This window comes from Corticium candelabrum, chromosome 14 (assembly GCF_963422355.1).
Source record: "Corticium candelabrum chromosome 14, ooCorCand1.1, whole genome shotgun sequence".
NCBI classification, from domain to species: Eukaryota; Metazoa; Porifera; class Homoscleromorpha; order Homosclerophorida; family Plakinidae; genus Corticium; species Corticium candelabrum.
This window is the reverse complement of record NC_085098.1, coordinates 1,979,712-2,003,631: the sequence shown is the minus strand read 5'-3', so window position 1 is coordinate 2,003,631 and position 23,920 is coordinate 1,979,712. Positions and strand designations below refer to the sequence as shown.

General features: G+C 41.8%; 2 protein-coding genes across 2 annotated transcripts; one reads left to right on the top strand and one right to left on the bottom strand.

Annotated features, from left to right (window-relative positions):
• The first annotated feature begins 5,095 nt into the window (after window positions 1-5,095).
• Window positions 5,096-23,067, top strand: LOC134189455 (heat shock protein 75 kDa, mitochondrial-like). Its single transcript, XM_062657730.1, has 20 exons — window positions 5,096-5,232; window positions 5,297-5,358; window positions 5,500-5,539; window positions 5,612-5,694; window positions 6,077-6,223; window positions 6,283-6,354; window positions 6,414-6,571; window positions 10,218-10,327; window positions 10,389-10,462; window positions 11,795-11,842; window positions 11,914-12,104; window positions 18,102-18,206; window positions 18,314-18,374; window positions 18,694-18,780; window positions 18,844-18,971; window positions 19,028-19,085; window positions 20,152-20,367; window positions 20,536-20,672; window positions 22,627-22,699; window positions 22,774-23,067. The coding sequence occupies exons 1-20, from the start codon at window positions 5,106-5,108 to the stop codon at window positions 22,873-22,875; spliced, it is 2,079 nt and encodes a 692-aa protein (XP_062513714.1). The 5' UTR covers window positions 5,096-5,105; the 3' UTR covers window positions 22,876-23,067.
• Window positions 22,861-23,722, bottom strand: LOC134189456 (V-type proton ATPase 16 kDa proteolipid subunit c-like). The gene is made up of 4 exons (XM_062657731.1): window positions 23,597-23,722; window positions 23,386-23,544; window positions 23,289-23,322; window positions 22,861-23,224 (listed from the first exon to the last, which is right to left on the bottom strand). The coding sequence occupies exons 1-4, from the start codon at window positions 23,682-23,684 to the stop codon at window positions 23,017-23,019; spliced, it is 489 nt and encodes a 162-aa protein (XP_062513715.1). The 5' UTR covers window positions 23,685-23,722; the 3' UTR covers window positions 22,861-23,016.
• Between the last annotated feature and the right edge of the window lie 198 nt (window positions 23,723-23,920).

Sequence of the window (23,920 nt, the reverse complement as noted above, 5' to 3'; positions counted from 1 at the left end):
CTGCACTGTGTGTGGTGTGCGTGCGTGGGCATGCTTGCGTGTGCGCGCGTGATTCACTAACATGGTGGGTTACTAAAAATGTAGAATTTAGCATGCACAGTTATTGATTGATTAATTGATTAATTTCATCACACCCTTTCTCTCTTGGAACATGCATACACAAAAACTACTATTTCTATGTTCATACCTACAACATTCCTATACGCATGTACGTAGACATGCAACATTTTATTAGCTAAAATAAATACACCTCGTTTATTTATTATTAATTAGCTAGTAGCTTTTAATTATTAATTAATTAGGAGACAAAAGATGTGTAATCAAGTGAAACGAGTGCGTTGACAAAGACTGCGATCATGCCATGCAGCTTTTCGAACACCTAGGTTTTACTCTCGATTGTCTTGACTTCTTGTGAAATTGGTTTTAAGTGAACGCAAGCGCTTTGAACTGGGCTGCCTAGGTATGCTTGCACGAGCTTCGATCCATACGTCAAGAGATAGAAAGACCAATCTACGTAGCATCTAACGAATTACTACTGTCACTAGACTGTGTTGTGTGGCGGGACACGGGTAACGATGTTCGAGTTGGTCCACATGCTTCCTGACAATACCATTGGTGTTGTTTAATTTACATTTGCAGGAGACAGGTCCTGTTACCTGTACGACTTCACCCGAAACCCACACTCGTCCTGACGTATAGTTTTGGGCGTAAATAGATGTACCCTGATTGAAAGTCCGTTGTTTGTGTGCTGGTCATGGTGTCGCTTCTGTTGCGGTTGCTCCTGCTGCACGTGTTCCGCCAACCCCGGGTGAATCAGGTCCAAACGAGTCTAAGGTTTCTACCCATGAGAAGCTCTGAGGGTGGTAACCCTGTGGTTGCATGAGGCGTGACCCTACAAAGGTAACAAGAACCGGGCAATTTTGGCGTCCAGTGTTCCACCCGTTTGTTTTCTCGGGCTGCTTTTAAAAGTCTTGACTGCTCGCTCAGCTAGTCCGTTTGAAGCAGGGTGGTAAGACACCACCCTGATATGGTGTATGCCGTTACGTGCCAAAAACTCGGTGAACGCACGTCCCGTGAAGCTGGGCCTATTGTCAGAAACCATACAGTCGGGAAGACCATGGACAGCAAACACGCAGCTTCTCTACCGTTACCTCAGAAGTGGCCTTTTTGCCTCGAACACGCAGTTTCATTTCGAGTGTGCATCTACCACAATGAGGGGTCCGCATAGTCAATGTGTAGGCCCGACCAGGGCTCCTGCGGCCATTCCCAAGGATGCAGAGGGTCCGCCGCCGGTTTGGGCTGGTGCAACTGGCATGACTCGCACTGTTTAACTGTGACCGCTTTTCTGTGTCTATAGAAGGCCAGCACATCAATGCCCGGGCCAACTCTTTCATGCGCTTTATACCGGGATGAGCTTGATGTAACTCATGTAGCATGTGCCTTTGCCCTGGGGGCAAAGTGACCACCTGGACTCCCCATAGGAGGCAACCCTCCTCCACGGACAGTTCGTATCGTCTTGCCCAGTAAGGTTTCAAGTTATCCGCCACTATGGCCGGCCATCCCACCTGGGTGAATTGCAGCACCAGGAAAAGTACGAGATCCTGTGCAGTCCACTCTCTGATTTGGGCACTGGTCACTGACAAGGCTTCCGGGTGATCCATCAGGTGTACCATTTACCCTGGGCAAAAGTCAACAGAGGGCCTTCAGGTAGGGACAACCGGCTATTGCCGTCTGCGTTTGCATGAGTTGAACCTGCTTTATATAATTTATACTAAAAAGTGTACTTGTACCCTGCTAAGAGCAAAGCCCATCTTTGTACGTGGGCAGAGGCTCTCTGTGAGCTTGCAATACTCTCTTTCAATAGGTCCAACAAGGGCTTGTGATCTGAAATCAAGGTGAATGAGCGGCCGTACACGTAGCGGTGGTACTTCTTCACTCCTCAAACCATGGCCCAAGCCTCCTTATCTACCTGGAAGAGTTCTGCTCTGCTGCTGACAATGAGTGAGATGCATAGGCAATGGGACGTTCATCACCGTTGACTAGCCGATGGGATAGTACAGCGCTGACCAATACCCTTTGGAGATGCATCACACCCAAGAATCACTGTCAGCGTTGGATTAAAGTGGGTTAATACCTGTGATAAAGTAAAGAGTGCCTTGGATGCGACGAAAGCGTCCTCCTGTGTCTTGGTCCATACCCATGCATGGTGTCTATTTCTTAATCAGAGAATAAAGTGTACCAAAACAGAGGCACGATGAGGTAAAAACTTGTCAAAATATGTGAGCATTCCCAAATAGGCTTTCAACTCAGAGGTTCCAGTTGGTTTCGGTTCTTCTTGAATAGCTTTCACCTTGTCCTTTGTGGGTTGAAACCCCTGTGCAGAAATTCTGTGCCCAAGATGAATGACCTCATTTTTCATGAACTTCCACTTGTCACGTTTTACTCGGAGACCTGCATCTGAAGCAGTTTGAGGACCTCTTCCAGGTGCTAAAGGTGATCCTTCCTGCTCCTTCCCGTAATTAAGATGTCATACAGGGACACCACCACACCATCTAGGTCCTGCAACAACTCTTCCATTACCCGTTGGAAAATTGCGGGGGCTGAATGAACACCAAATGGTAAACGGTGAAATCGAAATAGCCCCTTGTAGGCGTTGATTGTAACATACTCCTGCGACATTTCATCGAGCACTACTTGCTGGTATGCCTCGCTAAGGTCTAATTGCTGTAAGTTTGCCCTCCTGCCAACTTGGAAAAAAGGTCATCGATGTCTGGCTGTGGAAACTTATCCAGTTGACTGGCTTAGTTCACTGTCAGTTTGTAGTAATCTCTACAAACTCTCACCGACCCCTCGGCTTTGACTACTTCCACCACAGGCGCTGCTCAGTTAGAAAATAGTACAGGGGAAATGATGCCATGTTCTTACATCCTAAACAAAGCATCTTCCAGTTTCTCTCTAAGTGCATATGGCACCTTGCGAGCTTTGAAGAACCGAGGTGGTGTGTCAGGATGAACATGGATTGTGGCTTGAATCCCACGCAACTCACCTAATATATCTTTGAAACATCCCAAAATACGGTCTATCTCCCGGTACCGACCTACCTGAAAGCTCTCTCCCCAATCCAGGATAATAATGTCCCGCCACCGTGCAATACCTGCCTGCACTGTGCCCAAAGCTCCCAAGACCACCGGAACCACCAGTGTTCGACAATGCCACATGCGGCTTATCTCCACTCGCATGTCGCAGTACTTCGCCAACTTCTCAGCATGTTTCTTGCCAATGTTGCCACAAGCAGGACAGCTGATACCAATACGAAGACAAGTGTTTGTCTTCTTATTTCTGAGACAGATGTCTGGACGATTAGCTTTGATCCTCCTGGCAGTGGGATGGTGGTATCCCACATCATAGTAATGTCATCCGTCTCCACAAGCCTATCAGGACGATGCCGGTACCATCTGCTCTCCACTGGAACCCCAAAATGGCGATAAACATCCCAGTGAATGATAGAGGCCACCTGATTGTGTCGATCAGTGTAGTCCATCGGTGCCAAAGCACTACAGTCTGCCTCAATGTGGTCGACTGTTTCCAGGCCTACACTGCACATGCGGCAAGTAGGACTGACATCACAATGTAGAATCTTGCGCTCATAGTGTGTCGTTATGCCCCTTCATGATGGGCAAGTGGGGTCTTTACCCCCATCTGGGAGCCAACCAACCCGGCAGGTGAGCCCAGCAGGGTACATGTTTCTATGTAGTCCACACGGCGATCAATGACTAGCCAATTCGATATAGATGGCAGGCATTACGGTGACCGCGGACTCGAAACAGTACGCCTATTGTCGTGTTCAACCAGATCAGTCTGGTTTGTAAAGTCTATTACAAGTACCGGCAGCAAACCCTGCTTCAGAAGTACTTAGACCATCACGGCTGTCTAGAAAGAAGACATGACTTATTTATTATTATGTGTCGTTATGCCCCTTCATAATGGGCAAGTGGGGTCTTTACCCCCATCTGGGCGCCCACCAACCCGGCAGGTGAGCCCAGCGGGGTACATGTTTCCGTGTAGTCCATACGGCGATCAATGACTAGCCAATTCGATATAGATTGCAGGCATTACGGTGACCGCGTACTCGATACAGCACGCCTAGTGGATATCAACGACCACCAGGAAAGCACTGGACGTCATCGTCAACGGACCGTTCGCCAGACCACAGAAACTCCCCAACGACTGAAACGAGTCATAGTCTCATGGATAAAGCTAGAGAAACATGAGAAAGAAAGACAGACAAGTTTCACAATTTACTGTCGTCACTGGGGTTTGAACACCCAAACCATGGCGTGGTAGCCATTGTCGCTAACCACTAAGCCAGGGCGGTGACTTATTATTATTATTATGTGTCGTGCTCAACCAGATCAGTCTGGTTTGTAAAGTCTATTACAAGTACCGGAAGCAAACCCTGCTTCAGAAGTACTTAGACCATCACGGCTGTCTAGAAAGAAGACACGACTTTACGAAGGATCCGAGTAGATCCCAGAAGCACTGTTTTCTGTAAGTGCTGCAGGTTGTGATGACCTGGAATAATGTCCAGCCACCGTGCAATACCTGCGTGCACTATGCCGCGTCCATTTCCTTCGTCTTGTTACATTGCCGTTCCTGTTAGCCGAAACACAAGATTCGCTAGGAACAGTGGGCATCACAGTAGTCTCGTCAGCGGGATTTGAAGCCAAATTCAAATCAGACGCCGCACGAGAGATAGTTCAATTATTATTATTATTATTATTATTATTATTATTATTATTATTATTATTAAAGGGAGCCTCACCTCTGTGGACACCTGTGCGTCCCTTGTCCCGGTCGTAGGAACACTACCCGCAGTAGATTCTGTCATCCTCGTCGCCAAAATGTAATGATCAGAGACTCTATAGCTAACAAATTATCACTGATCGAAACTGTCCCGAATATGTTTGCTACATACAAACTGTGCAATTATAAATTGTTCTTGTGCGTCATGATCCGCTAATTAGCAAAATTACCAAACTATTCAGTTTGACTCCTGGTGTAATGTGTAATATAGGGACTCCAAGGAAACATTAATATCAACCACAATGTTTCCACGTCGTGCGAGCAGCACGTTGTATAGGAAGGTAACGACAGTTGCTAGATTTGAGCAGGTCCGTGCTAGAATATTAAATTATCATCGTGTATTTGGAGTCAGAACAGACAGCTACAAAGGTTTAGAAACTCAATATTTATATCTAGATTTGTGTTAGATAAGTCACGTGAATTCTCTTTTCAGGCGTTAGACATGGACATGGGAAATTGTGTGAACAGATTCGATGTCTAGCATGCTCCTCAATGGTCAGACAAATTCTAAGCTAAGCAAATTTAATTAAGAGTAAAATTTAATTAATTAACCTTAATAATTATATTGTAGCATAGACAGTATGTTAATTAATTTTAATTAATTGATTGAGCTGTGAGTCTGTAATTCCTTTGCAGAGATCTAGTGATTTGGCCAAGGATGAGGAAGTAATTGAAGGTTTGTTAATTAAATACTCTCTTAGTTGAATTTAGTTGTTGCTGGTTTATCAACTGTTAATTTAATATCTAGGCACATTGGACAGACACCAATTTCAGGCAGAAACACGACAGCTGCTAGACATAGTGGCAAAGTCTCTTTACTCAGAAAAGGAAGTGAGTCTCACTAACATCTTTGATTTTCATCATTGTGAACTGTTTCACTTCTTGATTAATAATGTTTTAGTCAGTCAGCAGATTTCATTAGACGACTTGCCATTTTGCCATGTCTTTCTTATTTTTTGTAGAATTTTGGACTTCTGTGAAGTAGTTTGACCATTTGCTGTAAGAATGCTGCATGAAATCATTCTCTCAAGAATGCTAGTCATGCTCAACTATACATTATGATAATTTGCAAAAGAAAGTACAGAAGGGTGTATTAGATAATGTTGTTTAGTTTGTTGTATAGTAAGAGACAATGCAGCTAAATATTTTGATTCTATTGAAGCACAGTTATCAAATTATTCTTGGTACGTTGGAACTTTTTGTGGACATTAAGGTTTTTATTCGTGAAGTAATATCAAATGCGTCTGATGCACTGGAGAGACTGAGATGTCTTCAAGCTACGGGAGAACAGGTTGATGAGTCACATCCAATGGAAATTCGAATATCAACAGACAATGCAAGTGGAACCATCACTTTACAAGTATTAAGATTTCAATAAACTGTTGTACGTGGTTTCGATCATATTTGTTTGTGCTACAGGATTTTGGGTCAGGTATGAGCAGGGAGGAAATGATTGAAAATCTTGGAACTATTGCACACTCTGGAACAAAGGTATTTGCTAACACAAGCATTTTGGATGAAAGTTATTGGCCAACTTTATGTTACTTTAGGCATTTTTGTCTCAGTTTGAAAACAGAAGTGATGGTGCTAGTTTGATTGGTCAATTTGGTGTTGGGTTCTACTCAACGTTTATGGTAGCCAGGTCTGTCACTGTGTACAGCAGGTCATGCATTCCGGGTGCAAAAGGATATGTATGGATGTCAGATGGGTGAGCAACTATCATTGTTTAAGGCCAACATATGACTGACTTACATGAGAATGCTAAAATTTAGTAGCTAGCTTAAGACTTGATTTAAGAGTTAATTGTATCCAGTTAATATGTTTTGTTTTGCTGTACTCGCTCGTGTAGTAACTGTAACTTGTTCTTAGATATAGATACAGTTCCGCCCTTCACAGCTACAAATAGAATTCCTGGATCGAACCAAAATCCCGTATCTACTACATTCCTTCCCCCTTACTCCAAAAAATCAACCTCCAAACAACAACCATCAGCAAAAAAGTCCAACAACCACTATTTCTAGTGTTAGAGGTTCAGTTTGTCTGTTGCCTTGACGGTTCTTGCATAGCGTCTCAGCTTTACTGGCCTGGATACTTCTGGTGTGTTGCCTTTCCCCTTGTCCTGATTTCTGTCTCTGCTCCATGCTGTCTCATCTCCTCCTGCATCTCTAATGGCCCCCTGCTCCTCTTGGGTTGGTGTTCTCCCAACTTTGCTTGTGTACTGACTAGGGGGTCAATGTCTTGACTGCTCTCGCAGTTGGTCTATGTGTTTACAAACAGAGCTGCCTCCCTCCATTTGAAATCTGTATGACACTGGTCCGGTTACCTCGGCGATGGTCCCTGGCTTCCAGTCTCTTCCGGTAACTGAATAGTGAGTGATCTATGTATACAGAATCTTCTGCGTCAAAATGTCATTAATATGCTGTCCGATCATGCTGTTGTTTTTGCTGCCCTTGCTTGGCTGTGACATGGGATGTAATACCAGGTTGTACTAGGTCTAGGCATGTCTTAAGTCATGTTTCCAGTAACAATTTAGCGGGTGACACTTCTGTCGCTGTATGTGGCGTGGTACGGTATGCCATCAGGAATCTACCGATCTTCACATCTAAGCTATTCCCATGTACTTTTTTCTCATGCCGGCTTTGCATGTCTGTACAGCCTTCTCGGCCAACCCGTTGGAGGCTGGATGATAGGGTGCAATGGTAATGTGACTGATGCCATTGCTGTTTTAAGAAAATTGAAACTGGGAGCTTATAAAACACGGTCCGTTATCTGAAACAATGACATCTGGCAGACCATGTGTTACGATGCTTGTATGCACTTCTTGATCGTGACGTCTGCTGTTGATAGTTTACCCGCGTTTTAACCGCTATTTATTTGGAATGGGCATCAATCAAGATAAAAAACATGTCATCCACGAATGGGCAGGCATAGTTCACATGTACCCGGCACGAAGGTTTCCTGGGCCACTTCCAAGTGTGCAGTGGACCCAGGGGTGGGTTAGGCCGTTCTTTTTGACATGTGTCACAATGTTCACCACTTGTTCAATGTCATTGTCTATGTTGGGCCACCAAACTACGGCCCCTTTTATGTGAGATATTCCAGGATGTGCTGAATGTAACTTGTCCAAAATAGTCGCTCAGCCTGGTGGTGGTACAATCACCCTGTTGCCTAGCATCAAACATCTCTCTTCTACGGCCATCTCCAGTCTCCTTTCTGCATACGGTTTGAGTACCTCTAGAATCCTGCCGGGCCACCCTGATTGCGTGATTCTTTGACTAGCTGAGGACGTGGTCCTTTACCGTCTAAGCTCCAATTTGTTTTGCTGATATTGGTGTGGCTTCCAACTGATCTATGACATGTACTTAGTCTCGCGTATCCACACCCCTTTCCACCGCGTCATACTTTCGGTCGAAATGGGGTCTGGTGAACAGGTTTTGATGTCACTGTGTGCCGCGTAGCCAGAAATCGGCTGTATAAAGACCAGATTAGGTTTTGTAAACGCTTCACTAAAGACCAGACTGGTATGCAAGCAGTGCAATTCTATTTCAATTAGCTTTTTCTTGATTTATAGAGAACAACTCGAAGACTACAGTTAGAGTTGTTGCTGTTTGTGAAATCTGCATGAGTAGTATATAGAGTGCCGGTTCTGGACCACTTGGATCTCTCCAATACAAATGCTTATTTTTTGTGGTCTAGTAGTTCACTTGGATTTCTCCAATACAAAATAACTATTTTTTGTGGGCATGGTCTTCCACTAGTATCTCTTCGATACAAATAGCTATTATTGTGATCATCTTATCTTGTCAAGGGTGCGCACCCCCACTCCGCACCCCAGATGCAAACACATATTAGACATATGTACTCGATGGTATATACACACTGGTGTACAGTCTATATTTATGGAAGTTATTTGTCTAATGGGGTGCACATCTGTAATCCGGTCAAAATCGGTTAGATCCGGTCAAAACCGGTTATGTGGAATTCTCGGGGAATCTGCTGGAAACTGGGGATTTTGGGGGAAATTTTACTTGCTCATTATGGGTCCACTACAACAGCTGAGAGTCAAGTTGGTTTACCAACTCCACGTGCTACTTCATGTGTGAAGCTCACCTCAGATCAACCAGTGGTTGTAACTATTCCACGTGTGAAGCCCACTTCAGCTCCACGTGTGAAACCCATTCTTGCTCCACGTGTGAAGCCAACTTCATGTCTAAACATTTGCAATGTTTAGACGGTTCTTGTAGGACCGCCATAAAACTTGCTACCGATTCTCCCAGTTGTTGTACCCGACTTTTGTAGTGAAATCGTTGGGAGTGGTACAGCCGGCTTGGGGTTGTGGTGCTTGTTAATTACGTCACACAATTGCCGGAATGTTTTCTCACCTGGTTTGGCGGGAGTCACAAGGTTTTTCAATCGCTGGTAAGTTGCCGCTTAGACAGCCGTCAGGAATATCACCTGCTTCTGTTTGTCGTTTGTAATCCTATTTGCTTTAAAATATAACATCATCCGTTCTTGGTAGTGGGACCAATCGTCGGTGGTCTCCTCTAAGGGATCCAGGTGGCCGAACGCTACTATATTCGATGTTGTCAGGGCAGGTTGTCTGCTGGCTCTGCCATCCTCGTCGCCAATGTAGTAACTGTAACTTGTTTTTAGATATACATACAGTTCCTCACTTCACAACTACGAATAGTGTCCAGGATTTAACCCAAATCTCGTATCTACACTACAGCTTGATTAATACCTCACACCCGTAGTTGGCCAAAGTCAAAAGGTCAAGTATGGGATGTATTGTTGTTAATTAGGGGTAGTGATTGATTAATTGACTTAAAGAGCTTGCTGCTACACTAATAGAGCTTAAGATTAGCATTTCCACTGGTGTAACTTTAATAAACAGTTACTATGGAAAATGCCAATTAGCACTAATTAAAGGACTAAAAGGTGTAAATCTTAAAGCGTTGGCCAAAGTTGGTGCTAGGCGCTTATTTGAGCCTGGGGTAATAATCAAGTGAGTATGGTATTGAATTTTGTTGTACACACACACACACACATGCGTGCATGCATGCACACACATGCACACACACACACACACACACACACACACACACACACACACACACACACACACACACACACATAAATGAAATACAATGCAATTATGTGTATACATATACATACACGTTCATGCGTGTGCAAATTGTCCTATCAATGTTGTTAAGTATACAAAATGGCATGGAGTTAGCAGTAAGTAACTGTTTGCATACTTTTCTACTATGTACTGTACACCAATATCAGCTGCAAATCAATACATTTTTATGAGTAATGGAATTGGATGAATAAACACTTGGTTTTTGTAGTTCTGGTTCTTACGATATTGCTGAAGCTGTAAATGTAGAGAGAGGGACTAAAGTGGTGATACATCTCAAAGATGAAGAACAGCGATATGCTGACAAGACTGTAGTAGAGGGTAAAGACAAATATACACTGACCTCATGTTGTACACTATAAATGCATTGCCACATATCTAGGAGTGATACAAAGGTACAGCAATTTTGTAGGATTTCCTATTTTTTTGAATGGGCAGCAAGTCAACACAATTCAGGTAAGTCATAGTCTTAGTGTATATGATTTGATATTTTAAGTAATCTGTATGTACTCATTGTGATTTTGTATGAAGCATTATTACTATTATTTAATTCTAATAGCTAGCAATGCAAGATACATGTTGTTACTTTGCAAATTTAATCAGCTGTGAGGTTATGACTGTGGCACGTTATAGTGGCATTGTTGCCACTAGTCGTTAAACAAAATCTGGTGAAAAGCTACTTATGCAGAGTAAGGTTCTCTTTGGTAATACAAGTGACAGGGCAGTTTGAATGTAGCAGAATTAGTGTTTGTTTATGGAATTGCTATCAAATATTAATTAATATAGGTGATATCTGTTAGTATTTGGACTTTGAATGGCAAACACTTGGAATGGTTGACTGGATATAAGGCAGCTTGGTAAATGCAAGTAACTTACAAAGCAGGCTTCTGCTTAATCTAAAACTGTACTTTCAATGTCTAAAACTGTACTTTCAATGTGTGTGTGTGTGTGTGTGTGTGTGTGTGTGTGTGTGTGTGTGTGTGTGTGTGCATGTGCATGCACACACTCGTTCATGTGTCCACATGTGCATGTTCTTGCATGTACATGCATGCATTTTTGTGTGTATGTGTATATATGTTAGGCACAAAGCACAGATCTGGACAATCCATGGATTGCCTTGCTCAAAGCATAAATTTGTGCTTTGTGCAACAATCTATGGATTGCTTGCTCAACCCAAGGATTACATAGATCAAAGGATGCAAAGTGTGCATTTAGGCAATACATGAATTGAGCATAGACAGACTGAAAGGCACAAAGCATAGATTTGGGCAATCCATGAATTGAGCATGGACGCATTGAAGTACACAAAGCATGGATTTGAGCAATCCTAACTCTAACCTTAATTAACCCTGACTGTAATCGTAACCCTAAGACCATCCTCTCTTTTTGACTGTCTCTCTTTTACAATCCGCAGATTGTCCGCGTAAACAATATGTCCATGCTATGTGGCGAAGGCCTCTCCATCAACCATAGCTAGGAAATTCTCAGGCTGTTGTGTCGATATGCCTCACCTTTTGACTGTCATGTGGGTCTGCACATACGCACGTGTGTAACAATTGTGCATTCCATGGATTACACAATTGCGAAACGATCCATTAAGCCACGGATCCAAGCTTTGAGCAGGGCAGCCCATGGATTGTCCATATTCATGTTTTGTGCCCAACATATATATATATATATATATATATATATATATATATATATATATATATGTATAAATATGTGCAGTGTACTATTGTACTGTCATTTTAGTAGATTGTGTGCATTTCATCGATGTCTTGTATGTAGGCTTTGTGGATGCTGCCACCAAAAGATGTATCTCAATCTCAACATGAAGTTTGTTATCATTATTAGAGTCTTGCCTTTTTGATAATTAATGTGTTGTTGAATGGTTATGTGAATTGTAGGAATTCTATAAGTTTATTGCTGATGCATACGATACACCACGTTACCATCTCCACTTTGCAACAGATGCTCCCCTTAATGTGCGGGCTCTTTTCTACATTCCTCAGATGCTACCGGAAATGTTTGGAAGTCAGATTGTTGAACCAGGGGTTAATCTTTATAGCAGACGAGTGCTCATACAGCCCAAGGCAAGGTGGGTATTACACTGGCTTTTTAGTTGCTCTGCTATTTGAATGCTGTTTAGCTGTATTTGCATCTGTGCTTTACATTGTTTGACTTTGCTGTTCATTTGGTAAATTTGCATGTGCATAATTGTGTGTGCGCGCGCACACACACACATCTTTTGTTTAATTTGGTGAGCATTACTGCCAAAATAGGTGTCTTTAGAATAATGGTGGTAGAACATGTTTGCAGCATCAAACTTGTGCACGATTTTGCAAACATGTTGTACCACTATTATTCTAGAGACATGTATTTTTGGCAGTGATGGCTCGCCATAGTTTAACCTTCAACAGCCCATCTCTGCAGATCGATGATAGCATTACGACAGAAAAGTGTTTGTCAGCAAAGAAGATTTTTAGAAACTATTTAAGAATATGGTCACATTTATGTCTCTTTTTGTCACTTGTCTTGTGAACAAATGCCCACAACATCACATTTGATTCTTGTCCTTGCCTGTTCTTTTGTCTGTATAGCAAAATTTCTTTTATTGCCGTTGTATCTGACCTTTCCTGATGGTGATCTGAAGTTTCGTCTACAATTAATGCATTGTAATGTTTGCTGGTTTATAGCCTGATATGTTTTACCTCTGATCTTTGAATTTTCTCTACGTTTGTTTATCTTTTGCCGCCACTCTTGCATCAGTAATTGATATTCCTCCGTTGCTGCTGTCTATTCTCGGTGAGCTAAGACTAATTGGCACTTATTCCAATCATTTGAAGGTCTTCCATTACCCTGTCCTACCAATGAAGCTTAGCTCTATGGGGTGGATGAGGAGAAAGTAGCCATCCATGCATTATTACTGTGGGCAAGCGATGATCTCTTGTGTGCTTTCGGGATGTCTCAACTATCTTTGTCTATTTGCCATAAGTGAGTTTGCTGCTGTTTTTAGGCGTCCCAGCATCCGACACATGTGATTTGACTTTCCAACTCTCGTTGTAATTTTATTGATTTCTAACATCACTCTTTGACACTGATTTGTAAAAGTCACCAGTCTTGAATGTTGCGTTTAGTCAATGCCCACGAAGATGAACCATACAATAATGTTGGTCACATAGTCGCCTTGAACAAAGTGGTCACACAGTTGCTCTGAACGTTTTCCTTGTTTCAACTGCAATATGATGGGACTGAAATTTATATTCTCATTTACGGCTCTAAAACATTGACTAGCCATCAATAGTCTTCCTGATGACTCCATGTCAAGCTCATGTCATTTGATAGTATTTATCAGAGGTGTTGCACTTTGCCTCCAGAGCACTTTATGTCACCAGTCTAGCTTTTTAATCACATAAAGTTGGACCAAAACTCATTTTGTTTTGTCAAAATTTACAGTCAAACCATGCTTTGAAGCAATATTAGAATTATTGACTGCATTTTCTATATCTGACCTTGTTTCTAACACCAGACCAGAACATGCCTTGTACAAGACTCTCTCACAATGTTGTGCCCGGTTGCTGTATGAAAAGACAACACCAGGAACCAGGAACTACAGTGTGAGAGGGTCTGGTACAATGCTAACTGGAATCATCAGCAAACTACAACTTCAGTATTGTTTTTTGAGAAGCCTTCATTTTCTCATATCCTCCTAGTTTTTTACTTACATCAATCTTGATTTGAACTCCTCTATTGCTCATTTCCTCTGTCCGTTTTTTCATCACACAATTGGCAGAAATGTTGAACGATGTAGGAGCAAGTAAACACCCCTGTCTCAATTCATTCTGCACTTTTAATTTCTTTACCAAATTGGCCTTCATATCTCACTGTTGGTGACTTTTTATATCTCATGACGTGTGTGCATGAACACACACACACACACACACACACACACACACACACACACACACCACACACGCACACACACACACACACACACACACACACACACACACACACACACACCACACACCACGCACACACACACACACACACACACACACACACCACACGCACACACACATGCACACACGCACACTTGCACCACACACACACACACACACACACACACACACACACACACACATGCACACACGCACGCACACACACACACACACACACACACACACACACACACACACACACATGCACATGCACACACACATGCACACACACATGCACACATGCGCACTTGCACACACACACACACACACACACACACACACACACACACACACACACACACACACACACAGACACACACACACACACACAGACACACACACACACACACACACACACACACACACACACACACACAGACACACACACACACACACACAGACACACACACACACAGACACACACACAGACACACACACAGACACACACACACACACACACACACGCAGACACACACACACACACAGACACACACACACACACAGACACACACACAGACACACACACAGACACAGACACACACACACACACACACACACACACACACACACACACACACACACACACACACACACACACATGGCAAATGGATAAGGAACACTGTTATGCCCCCTGCCAGCTGGCTGGGTTCCTGTGCACTGCACAGGAGCTATGGGCCCTGCTAAGCAATCTCCTGGAGCCTGGCCAGGTACTTTGCCCAACGCTGCAATCTAGCAGCTGCCAAAGTCGGGATTCCTTGTTTATATTTAAGTAAAGGTCTATGGTCTGTTACTAATGTAAACTTTCGTCCGATCAAATACTTGTTGAACTGTCGTACATAATTGATGAGAGCTAAGACCTCCTTTTCTAACTGTGCATAACCCCTTTCAGTTGAAGATAACGTTCTGGATGAGAATACAATTAGTTGTTCAGTTTCATCTGGCATAACGTGCGTTAAACAAGCCCCAATTCCTTCTGTCGAGGCGTCACACTTGAGTCGTAACGGTTTTGTTTAAGTTAAATCGTAATGCGTTAGACAACTCGATTTCAATAGTTTCTCTTTGCTTTTTAAAATAGCTTCTTGTTGTGATTTCTTCCAAACTCATTGCGTCAACTTCTGGAGTAGTTTGTACAAAGGTTGGAGGGTAGTTGAGATATTCGGTAAAAATTGACCATAATAGTTGAGTAAACCCAAGTAAGACTTTAGTTGAGTTATGTTCTGTTGTCTAATTGCTCGATACTTGCTCTCCAATGGTTGCAGTCTCTTCTCGCTAATTACATGGTCCAAATACTCCACTTCTGAAGTGTTGAATGTGCACTTCTCTTCTTTTAGTCGAATACCTCTCTTACTCAGTCAGTCCAACACAACGTCTAACCGCTGGTCATGTTCCTCCTGACTACCTTTTACTACCAGTATGTCATCTAAGTAGCATATGCATCTGGGAATGTCTGCTAAAGTTTCATTCATGGCCTTTTGCCAAATAACCAGTGCAGATGTGATTCCAAACGGCATCTTTGTATATACAAAGAGTCTCCTTGCTAGTATTGATTGTCAAGTATGCCTGTGAGTCTAAGCTAATCTTCATTTGTTGGTATGCCTGTTTCATGTCCAACCGAGTAAAAACTCTTTCTCCTGCTAGGGTTGAAACAGGTTTTGCGGATTAGGCATTGGGTAGCATTCAGTCTCTAGGTAAGGGTTGACACTAACTTTGTAGTCACCGCATGTCAGTCTTCCTTACAACCACAATAGGTGATGCCCACTTGCTTCTGTCAATTTGTCAAACTATTCCCTCTTCTTGTAAACGAATGACCCAGTTCTTCATCTACTATTTTGTGTAGGGCGTAGGGTACCGGTCACGGAACTTTGGCACTGCATCCTGTCTTAGTGTAATGCGTGCTTCATATCCGTTCAGTTTTCCAATTCCCTTCTTAATCAATTGGGGGTATCTTTTAGTACAATTGGTACCCAGCGTCTTCTGTGGGCTAGTCAGTCCGTCAACCTGAAATAAAGTGTGCCAATCCAGTCGGATCTATGAAAGCCAGTTTTGCCCCAAGACCACTGGTTTGTTTCCTACTTTAACAACTACCATTTTCTCACGTGTGGTCTGGTGGCCGTAATGGATTGGAACGTAAGCTTCTCACTAATCGTCAGTGGTTCTCCGAAGTATGTCTGAAGTTTGACTCTACTCTTCTGTAACTTCACGTGAGTCAGAACCTGGTTGTATATGTACGAAGGTATCACAGTCATAGATGCCCCAGTATCTACATCTATTGTCAATAACGCCCCCACAACTTCCACGGTGACTTTTGGTGAGCTCTGTTTGTCTGTCATAGTATCTATCATACTTACCTCATAGTCGTCTTCAACTTGGTTTGTTTGGTGTCTGCGTTTCGTCGACTTCAATGCTTGTTTGCGGTTCTGAAATTCCGAGCCATAACTCTCTTGATACTTCTGGCCGGATTGCTTCCGTTTCCTGCGAACGTTGGCGATATGACCTTTACTGTTGCAAACCCGGCAAGTGGCACTCTAGTACCAACACTTTTCAGAGTTGTGATTGCGTCTGTCACAACTATGGCAAACACGCTCTCTAACTGTGCTATCCCTGGGAGTGGTATCGCCTACCTCCGGATGCTTGCACTGTAAATGTTGTCTCCACTGCTTGGTATGTCTGTCGACTTGGTTGAGGTTCTCCTTGCAACAATTCAATTTATGTTTTGTAACTTCGTGTGCTTGAGTTAGCGACAGTGCCTTTTCCAATGTCAAGTCTTGTTCTGCTAGGACCTTCTGCTGTAGGCCTTCATGTCGGAGACCTCACACCAATTGATCGTGTAACACCGTGTTCAGGCTGTACGCAAACTCGTAATCTTTTGGTAGGCAGCGTAATTCTGCGAGGCAATTTGCAATTGATTCACCCTTTTTCTGCTGTCTCTTATAAAATTTGAACCTTTCGGCAATGACTATTTTCCTCGGTTCATAGTGATTCTTCAGCAATGTGATGAGTCCGTCGAGGAGGGTCTTGTCTTGTGGTTTAGCTGGACTGACGAGGTTCGATAATAGTGAGTACGCTGTCCCTCTGACTGTTGTGAGGAATATCACTTTCATTTTGTTCACGTCGCTAATGTTGTTGACGGTACAATAGAGCAGAAAGCATTGATGATACTTATCAATCTTGTCTCCTGATTGGAGTGGTTTTAAGTGTCCATATACTTTGTGGGCTTTGCGCCATCCTCGTCGCCAATTTTGTGTTTGGTTGGTTCACACAGGCTCGACTTGTTATGGACTCACTTGTTATTACACCCTCTACAACACTCGGTAACATACTAACCAAATAGTGCTATGTCACAGCCTAATTACTACATACCATGCCAGCTAGGTCACCTATGCTAATCTAATTTAGTGTCATACACTACAATGCCATAGATCGCCATCACTGTGACTTGAACCTGCAACCCTATGGTGCTATAACTCAGTTGGTTAGAGAGTCATCTTATGGAGTGATTACACACACACACACACACACACACACACACACACACACACACACACACACACACACACACACACACACACACCTTGGTCTTTGGCAAGCCCATTCCAATGGATAACAGCATGCAGCAAAAGTAGAAACTTGTCAATTGAAAGTCAGTACTTTGCACTTTTGCTTTTGTAAAAGTTGGAGGTTCTCATAAAATATCTCTGACATTAGCCACATTGAAAGTCTGTTTCTTCTTATTCTGACAGAGTTGAAGTAGGTTTCCCTCAGTCACTATTATGACATTTTATATCCACATTTGTCGTAAAACAGTGCCGATATTTACCACAGTAAAGGAGGGGTCTACACACATTACAGCTGCACACTACATCACATCACACTATGTACATCACATCGATGTGGACGACACACTGCCAACAGTAAAAGATAATAACAAAATTGTGTTAGTCCAACTTGACAATGGATGAGTGCACAATGGATAGTTGGCAGCTTTCATATATACTGACTTTAACAGCTCTTGATTGTTCTGAGAAGATTTGTGTGCACTGTTAGCTGTTGCTATACTTGCATCTATGTATTTTTGAATTTTTTTGTTTTGCTAGAGGGATACTTCCAGACTGGATGAGGTTTGTAAAAGGTGTTGTGGACAGTGAAGACATTCCACTTAATCTTAGCAGAGAACTGCTTCAGCAGACAGAAGTGATCAGGTGCGTTTGCAACAAACAGACAAGCAAACAAACAAACAAGCAAACAAATAATAAGCAGCTAGTTTGTATGATGTAGATAGCATGGATTATGTTGTTTGTCTTTGCAGGAAACTGAGGATGATTCTAACCAGTAGGTTGCTAAAGTTTCTTGGTGATGAAGCAAAGAAGGTACTGTAGGATTAAATAGACAATATTCCGGGAATTTTATAATTTTAATATATTTTGCTTTGGTGAAACATACCGGTGATTTCTTTACTTAATGATTGTAGAAACGTCAGTACACATGATTGTATTTGGTGGAGTCTTGTAGACTGCACATTTTTGATATAGTACGGCATAGTTTTGGTATGTAATTTTGAATTACAACCTCTATTCCAGTTATGTGCATGAGTTTGGTCTGTAGGTATTGATTTGTTTGTACTTATGCATATTTATACGAACTGAATGTTACATGATCTGCAATACAATACAGAGTTGTTTGGCTTAGGATCGGAAGAAATATGAAAAATTCTTTAATGACTGTGGGTTGTATTTTCGAGGAGGTCTTGTGAGTGCTGAAGATGACTACCAGAAAGCAAGCAAATTTGCTACCTTTACTGACATGGAACTGTGTTATTGAGTGCACTACCTTTAATAGGAAGAGCTTGCTAAACTTTTCCGATTTGAGTCATCATTTGAACGGCCTGGTGTGACAACATCTCTTCCTGATTATGTATCCAGGATGAAACCAAATCAGCAAAACATTTACTTTCTATGTTCAACTAGGTATGTCTGTGGGGAAAATGTACATAGTTAATACAACTATTAGTGTTATGATACAGTCGTGAAGTGGCAGAAATGTCTCCATATTTGGAACCAGTCAAGGCACAAGCAATGGAGGTACGTAATGCAGTTATAGAAATTTTCTATTATGGTAGCTATTTTTGTATACTGTATAATAAAGGGCATCACTTATTAATTAACAGCTTGCATACCAGGTAGTTGGCTTTTGTTAATTATATGTGCAACATGCTTGTCATCCATAAGTTTGTGCTAAGATCTGGTTATGGCAGCTTTTCAGGTTTGCATGTATTTTGACTAAGGCCATAGGCAGTTGAACACTAGCACCGTTTTTACCAATGTGCACATTATATTTTCAAATTTGAGTGTGTCTACTACACTCTAGCCACTTTAATGGGAATGGAGACATAGAGTCTGATGTGGTGTGTGCAGTCCTACTAGAGTTAGTTGGTTTGTGTTTGCTAGATTTGCTGTTGTTATTGAACTCACGCTTTTCCCACACTATCTTATGAACTATTGTGCACACTGAATGGCAAACTGGGTAAAGCAGGTTTGATCATTTTGACAAAGAACTAGACTTTTGATTAGATTCTTTTACCTTTAACTCCTTTTAGCTGAATTGCTCTTGTAGTGCAACTTGGCAAACTTGCTAATTAGTTGCAATCACATTGTGTGTATTTGATAGTTGGAAATGTGCATGCATGAAGATTATATATACATTAAGGTGCTGTAAATCCAAATCTTTTGTAGGGCTTTTAAAGAAAAGACATTAATTAATTAAAGGTAATTAGAGGTTAATACTCTGATGAGTTGACAGATGCAAGTGAGTTTTACAGCAGTATATAATGAGCCTTGTTGGCTCTTATTTGATGTGCTGAGCTGCTAATTAGCACTAAGATGTGCAGCATATCACTTCAAGAGCTGGTTACTGTAGTAGCGCATCAGTTAAGTGGCAGCAATGGTAAACATACAACAATTTTATTAACTACTATTTAACATTTGGGGCTACCTGATAATATGTTTACAAATTTGTAGTGTTTTTTATTATTTAGATTTACATAGCTGCAACATGCAAAATCTGAGATTACTTTATGAGCCTTATGTTGGTTCAGTTGTTATTTGTGTATGATATTATATGGCATTTCCATGTTTGTGCTGCTTTAAGGTTTTGTTGTCATATAATCCATATGACGACAGTGTTTTGTCTCTTCTTCCAAAATTTGGTGGCAAAACAGTTGTTTCAGTTGAGAACTACTTGGCCAAGTCTGATGACAAATACAAACAACCAGATAATCCAAACAGTCTGCCATTAGAACAAGCAGAATCACTAGCAACATGGTTGAAACAAACACTAGGACCTGGTAAAGTCAAGGAGGTGAAGGTAATCAATCTTTTAGTAATTGGCCATATATTCTGTGACACTATTTTCCTTGTCTTGAAACATGGGGCACAATTCAAGCACGGGGCACAATTCAAGCACGGGGCACAATTTAAGCACGGGGCATTATTGTTAGTTAAGCGTTATTGTTTTATTTTTGCTGGTTTATAGGTTTCTGGTCGCCTGAGTACTCATCCTGCAATGCTTACAACTCCAGAAATGTCAACAGCAAGATCTATAACGCGAGGCACTGCTCATACAGATGGGTTAGGTGGATACCTCCAGGCAACACTAGAAATAAACCCAAGGTAATAAATATGCTTAACAGTATTGATGATTCTCAAGTCTATATAATAATGCACCAACTGTCACGGAATTTGCATCATAAATATCCCTCACAGAAGTAGACAACACTATATTCAGTTGTATAATGTGCAAAGCAACCGTGGAATTTTCCACGCATCTCATCTAGTGTAGAATAATTCTTGTTGAATGAAGTTTGTTGTTTTCAACATTAGCAACATAGCAAAACTGTTTTAAATGATTAGGTACATATAGACATTAGCAACATATTTGTTTGTTCAGTAGCTGGTATGGCTGGTATTAGGCTTGAGCGTCCAGCCAGTTGTCTCCCCCTGGAGGAGAAAAGACCTGAGTGTTCAGCCGGTTGTCTTCCTCTCAATGAGAAGAAAGACCTTGTGGTCTTTCTCCTCATTGGGGGGGGGGGGGGGACAACCGGCTGGATACTTGAGCCTAGGCTGGTATGAGTGGTACGGCAAAATAAGCAGTACGTGATTACTCCTTTTTATTGTTTGGAATGGATACATGGATAGAAACTAATGGGACTAATCCACACTCTATAGCAATCCTGTCAAGGTTATGTAGAACATGTTGATATTTTATAACATGTCTTGAATTATTGTAGATAGTCCATCAGACAAAACATTTGCCTATTGTTGTGCACTCTTGCTGAATCTTACTTATTTATTTATTTTATTATTATTTATTGAATTTTCTTTCACATCATGTATATGATGTAGTTCCTACTGGGGCAACAATGAGAAACAAAACGAACTAACAAACAAACGAACTCACTAAAACTTCCCCGCAAACTCTTGGAGCTTTTGTTATGAAACAGAAAACTTGTTAGGACGTCATCATTGCTTAATTAACTAACAACATGACCAATACTACCATAATTGCTAAACTGACTACTATAGCAGATGTCATATCTCTTATCTTGAGCAGATGTATTTTGTGCAGTGAAAGAATGACACTTATTATATAAACCAGGATTTCCGACATTGTTGATGGGGTATGCAGCTGTGACACAGGTTTGTGATACAGCAGTATTTCCTACCAAAATTATTGTAGACTGGGAAATTTTGGCAACAGTTTAATTTGACAATTTGGTGATTGTAGAGTGAATTGCCAAAATTAAAATTCATCAATATTTATTGGTTTCCATGGACTCCCACTTTGTGGTTGGGCTGCATTGGTCTCCATGTGCATGCAATATCTGCCTTGAAATGCCACATCTACTGTGTGGAAGAAATGAACACCCTGTACATTAAGTGACATCATGTTGCCGGAACTCGTACGCCAAAATTAATATTTGCTGAAATAACAATTCCCAAAAATTAAAAATAGGCATTTGCACCATTTTTGCCAAGTAGTGATGTTGCCAAATTTCCCGGTCTACGGTATTTGACTCTGGTTACTAATTTCTGACATTGGTAACTAATCATTTGGGTTAGGCAATCAAGTATCTAAATTGGCTAACCTTTATTTACCTAGATACTGTATATGTGTATGTATGCACTTGCAGATGTAATTGAACATTATTTCTACGTGTAATCTGATAATTTCTCTTTTTTTATATGATGACCATTAGGCATGCGTGGTATTATTACGAGTAACTTTTCCTTCTAATACTATATTAATTAAATATGGTACATTGACTACAATATTATTTATATGGCTTTAGAATTATAGCCAATTAGAAGGCAATGCGATCAATAGATTTATTTGTAACCAGTACAATTTATTGATTATCATTGATAATATTAATTTATTGTTTATCAATGCACGTTACATTTATTGCACACACAACAGTGTAACCAATCGAGCAGCTCCATCCATCTCCATCTCCTATATCTTACTAAAATTTAGTAAGCTCTTATAGATAAATTTAGTAAGCTCTAGTAGATCAAAGCTAGATGTCTCAGTTCATTCGAATCAGTTGTCATTATCATTCTCTAGTCATCCCATAATGCGTCAACTGAGTGAAACAAAAGAAAAAGATAGACAATTAGCTGCACTGGTTGCTGAACAGGTGAGGAGGAATCAGGCTGTAGTATGGTCACTATTGGATCAGAATGGTCTAACGTTTGGGTGTGTACATTGCAGGTGTATGACAACGCGTTAATTGCTGCAGGACTCATGGTTGATCCCAGGCGCATGCTAACTCGGCTCAATGATTTGCTACTCAAGACGTTGAATAAAGAATGAAATATTGTTACAGCAATCTAAACCATCCAGACACAATTTTATGAAGGCTACATATGTCACAACGCAATCAATTACAAGATACTGCACGTTCTACACATTACACATGTCACACGTACTACTCCTTCATCACGCATCACCCTATTATGATTTTGTGGATAGAATGAGTGCGACGATGAGTCCGTACAAACCCAACACTTCTGCAAAGATGAGAGTGAGAATCATCCCTACGAAGAGACGCGGCTGCTGAGCCGTTCCTCTCACTCCCGCATCTCCCACTATGCCAATTGCAAACCCGGCAGCCAAGCCGCTTAGACCGACACTCAAACCGGCACCAAGTTGCATGAAACTCCTGAAACCAACACCGCCATGCACATCACGCAATAGGCTACGTATCACGTGGGGCAATGACTCACTTGAACAACCCATCAAGATCTGCGCTCTTCGACACTACAGTACAGAGGAATAATTTTATTTCAAACATACGTAGGTAAGTTCGCACAACATACATACCTCCATTCCCGACTAGCACGGCTACGACCAGACCGTAGATAGCAATAATACCAGCCATAACAACTGGAATGATGGACTTCATGATTAGTTCTGGTCTCATGACGCTCATTGCAGCTATTCCCGTGCCACTCTTAGCTGTGCCGTACGCTGCACCGAGACCTACATCGCACGTTACCTCAAATGGAGCACCACCAAAACACACAACTCTTACAGCTGAATACGATGGCTGAAGTAGCACCCATCACGCCAAAGAACGCAGCGTAGGGATAAGGTTCATCAGTACCAGAACTATCAGACATGACGACCACACGAGGATGACGGCGGAGAATCCACAATAACCCGGATATTCTTGTGACTCACCAAGTTGCACCCACGCAGCTTTGGACGCCCATTATCTCGCGCGACTGCTTAGCAGCACTTAGCTCTTTTAAGCAGGTGCTATAGCTCTGCAAAATCAAAACTTTTAACATATACAATAAAAGTTGGTTTTCAAAACAATTATTTATTTGCTCGCGCATCCCGCAGACGGTGACAG

Bases quoted from the DNA above. Each gene is read 5' to 3' on its own strand.
- LOC134189455 (XM_062657730.1), top strand. From the start codon at position 5,106: ATGTTTCCACGTCGTGCGAGCAGCACGTTGTATAGGAAGGTAACGACA. The intron at 6,572-10,217 runs GTGAGCAACTAT...TGGTTTTTGTAG, and splicing joins TATGTATGGATGTCAGATGG to TTCTGGTTCTTACGATATTG. The intron at 22,700-22,773 runs GTGAGGAGGAAT...TGTACATTGCAG, and splicing joins CTGCACTGGTTGCTGAACAG to GTGTATGACAACGCGTTAAT.
- LOC134189456 (XM_062657731.1), bottom strand. From the start codon at position 23,684: ATGTCTGATAGTTCTGGTACTGATGAACCTTATCCCTACGCTGCGTTC. The intron at 23,545-23,596 runs GTAAGAGTTGTG...CGTGCGATGTAG, and splicing joins TTCAGCCATCGTATTCAGCT to GTCTCGGTGCAGCGTACGGC. The intron at 23,323-23,385 runs GTATGTATGTTG...TCTGTACTGTAG, and splicing joins CGTGCTAGTCGGGAATGGAG to TGTCGAAGAGCGCAGATCTT.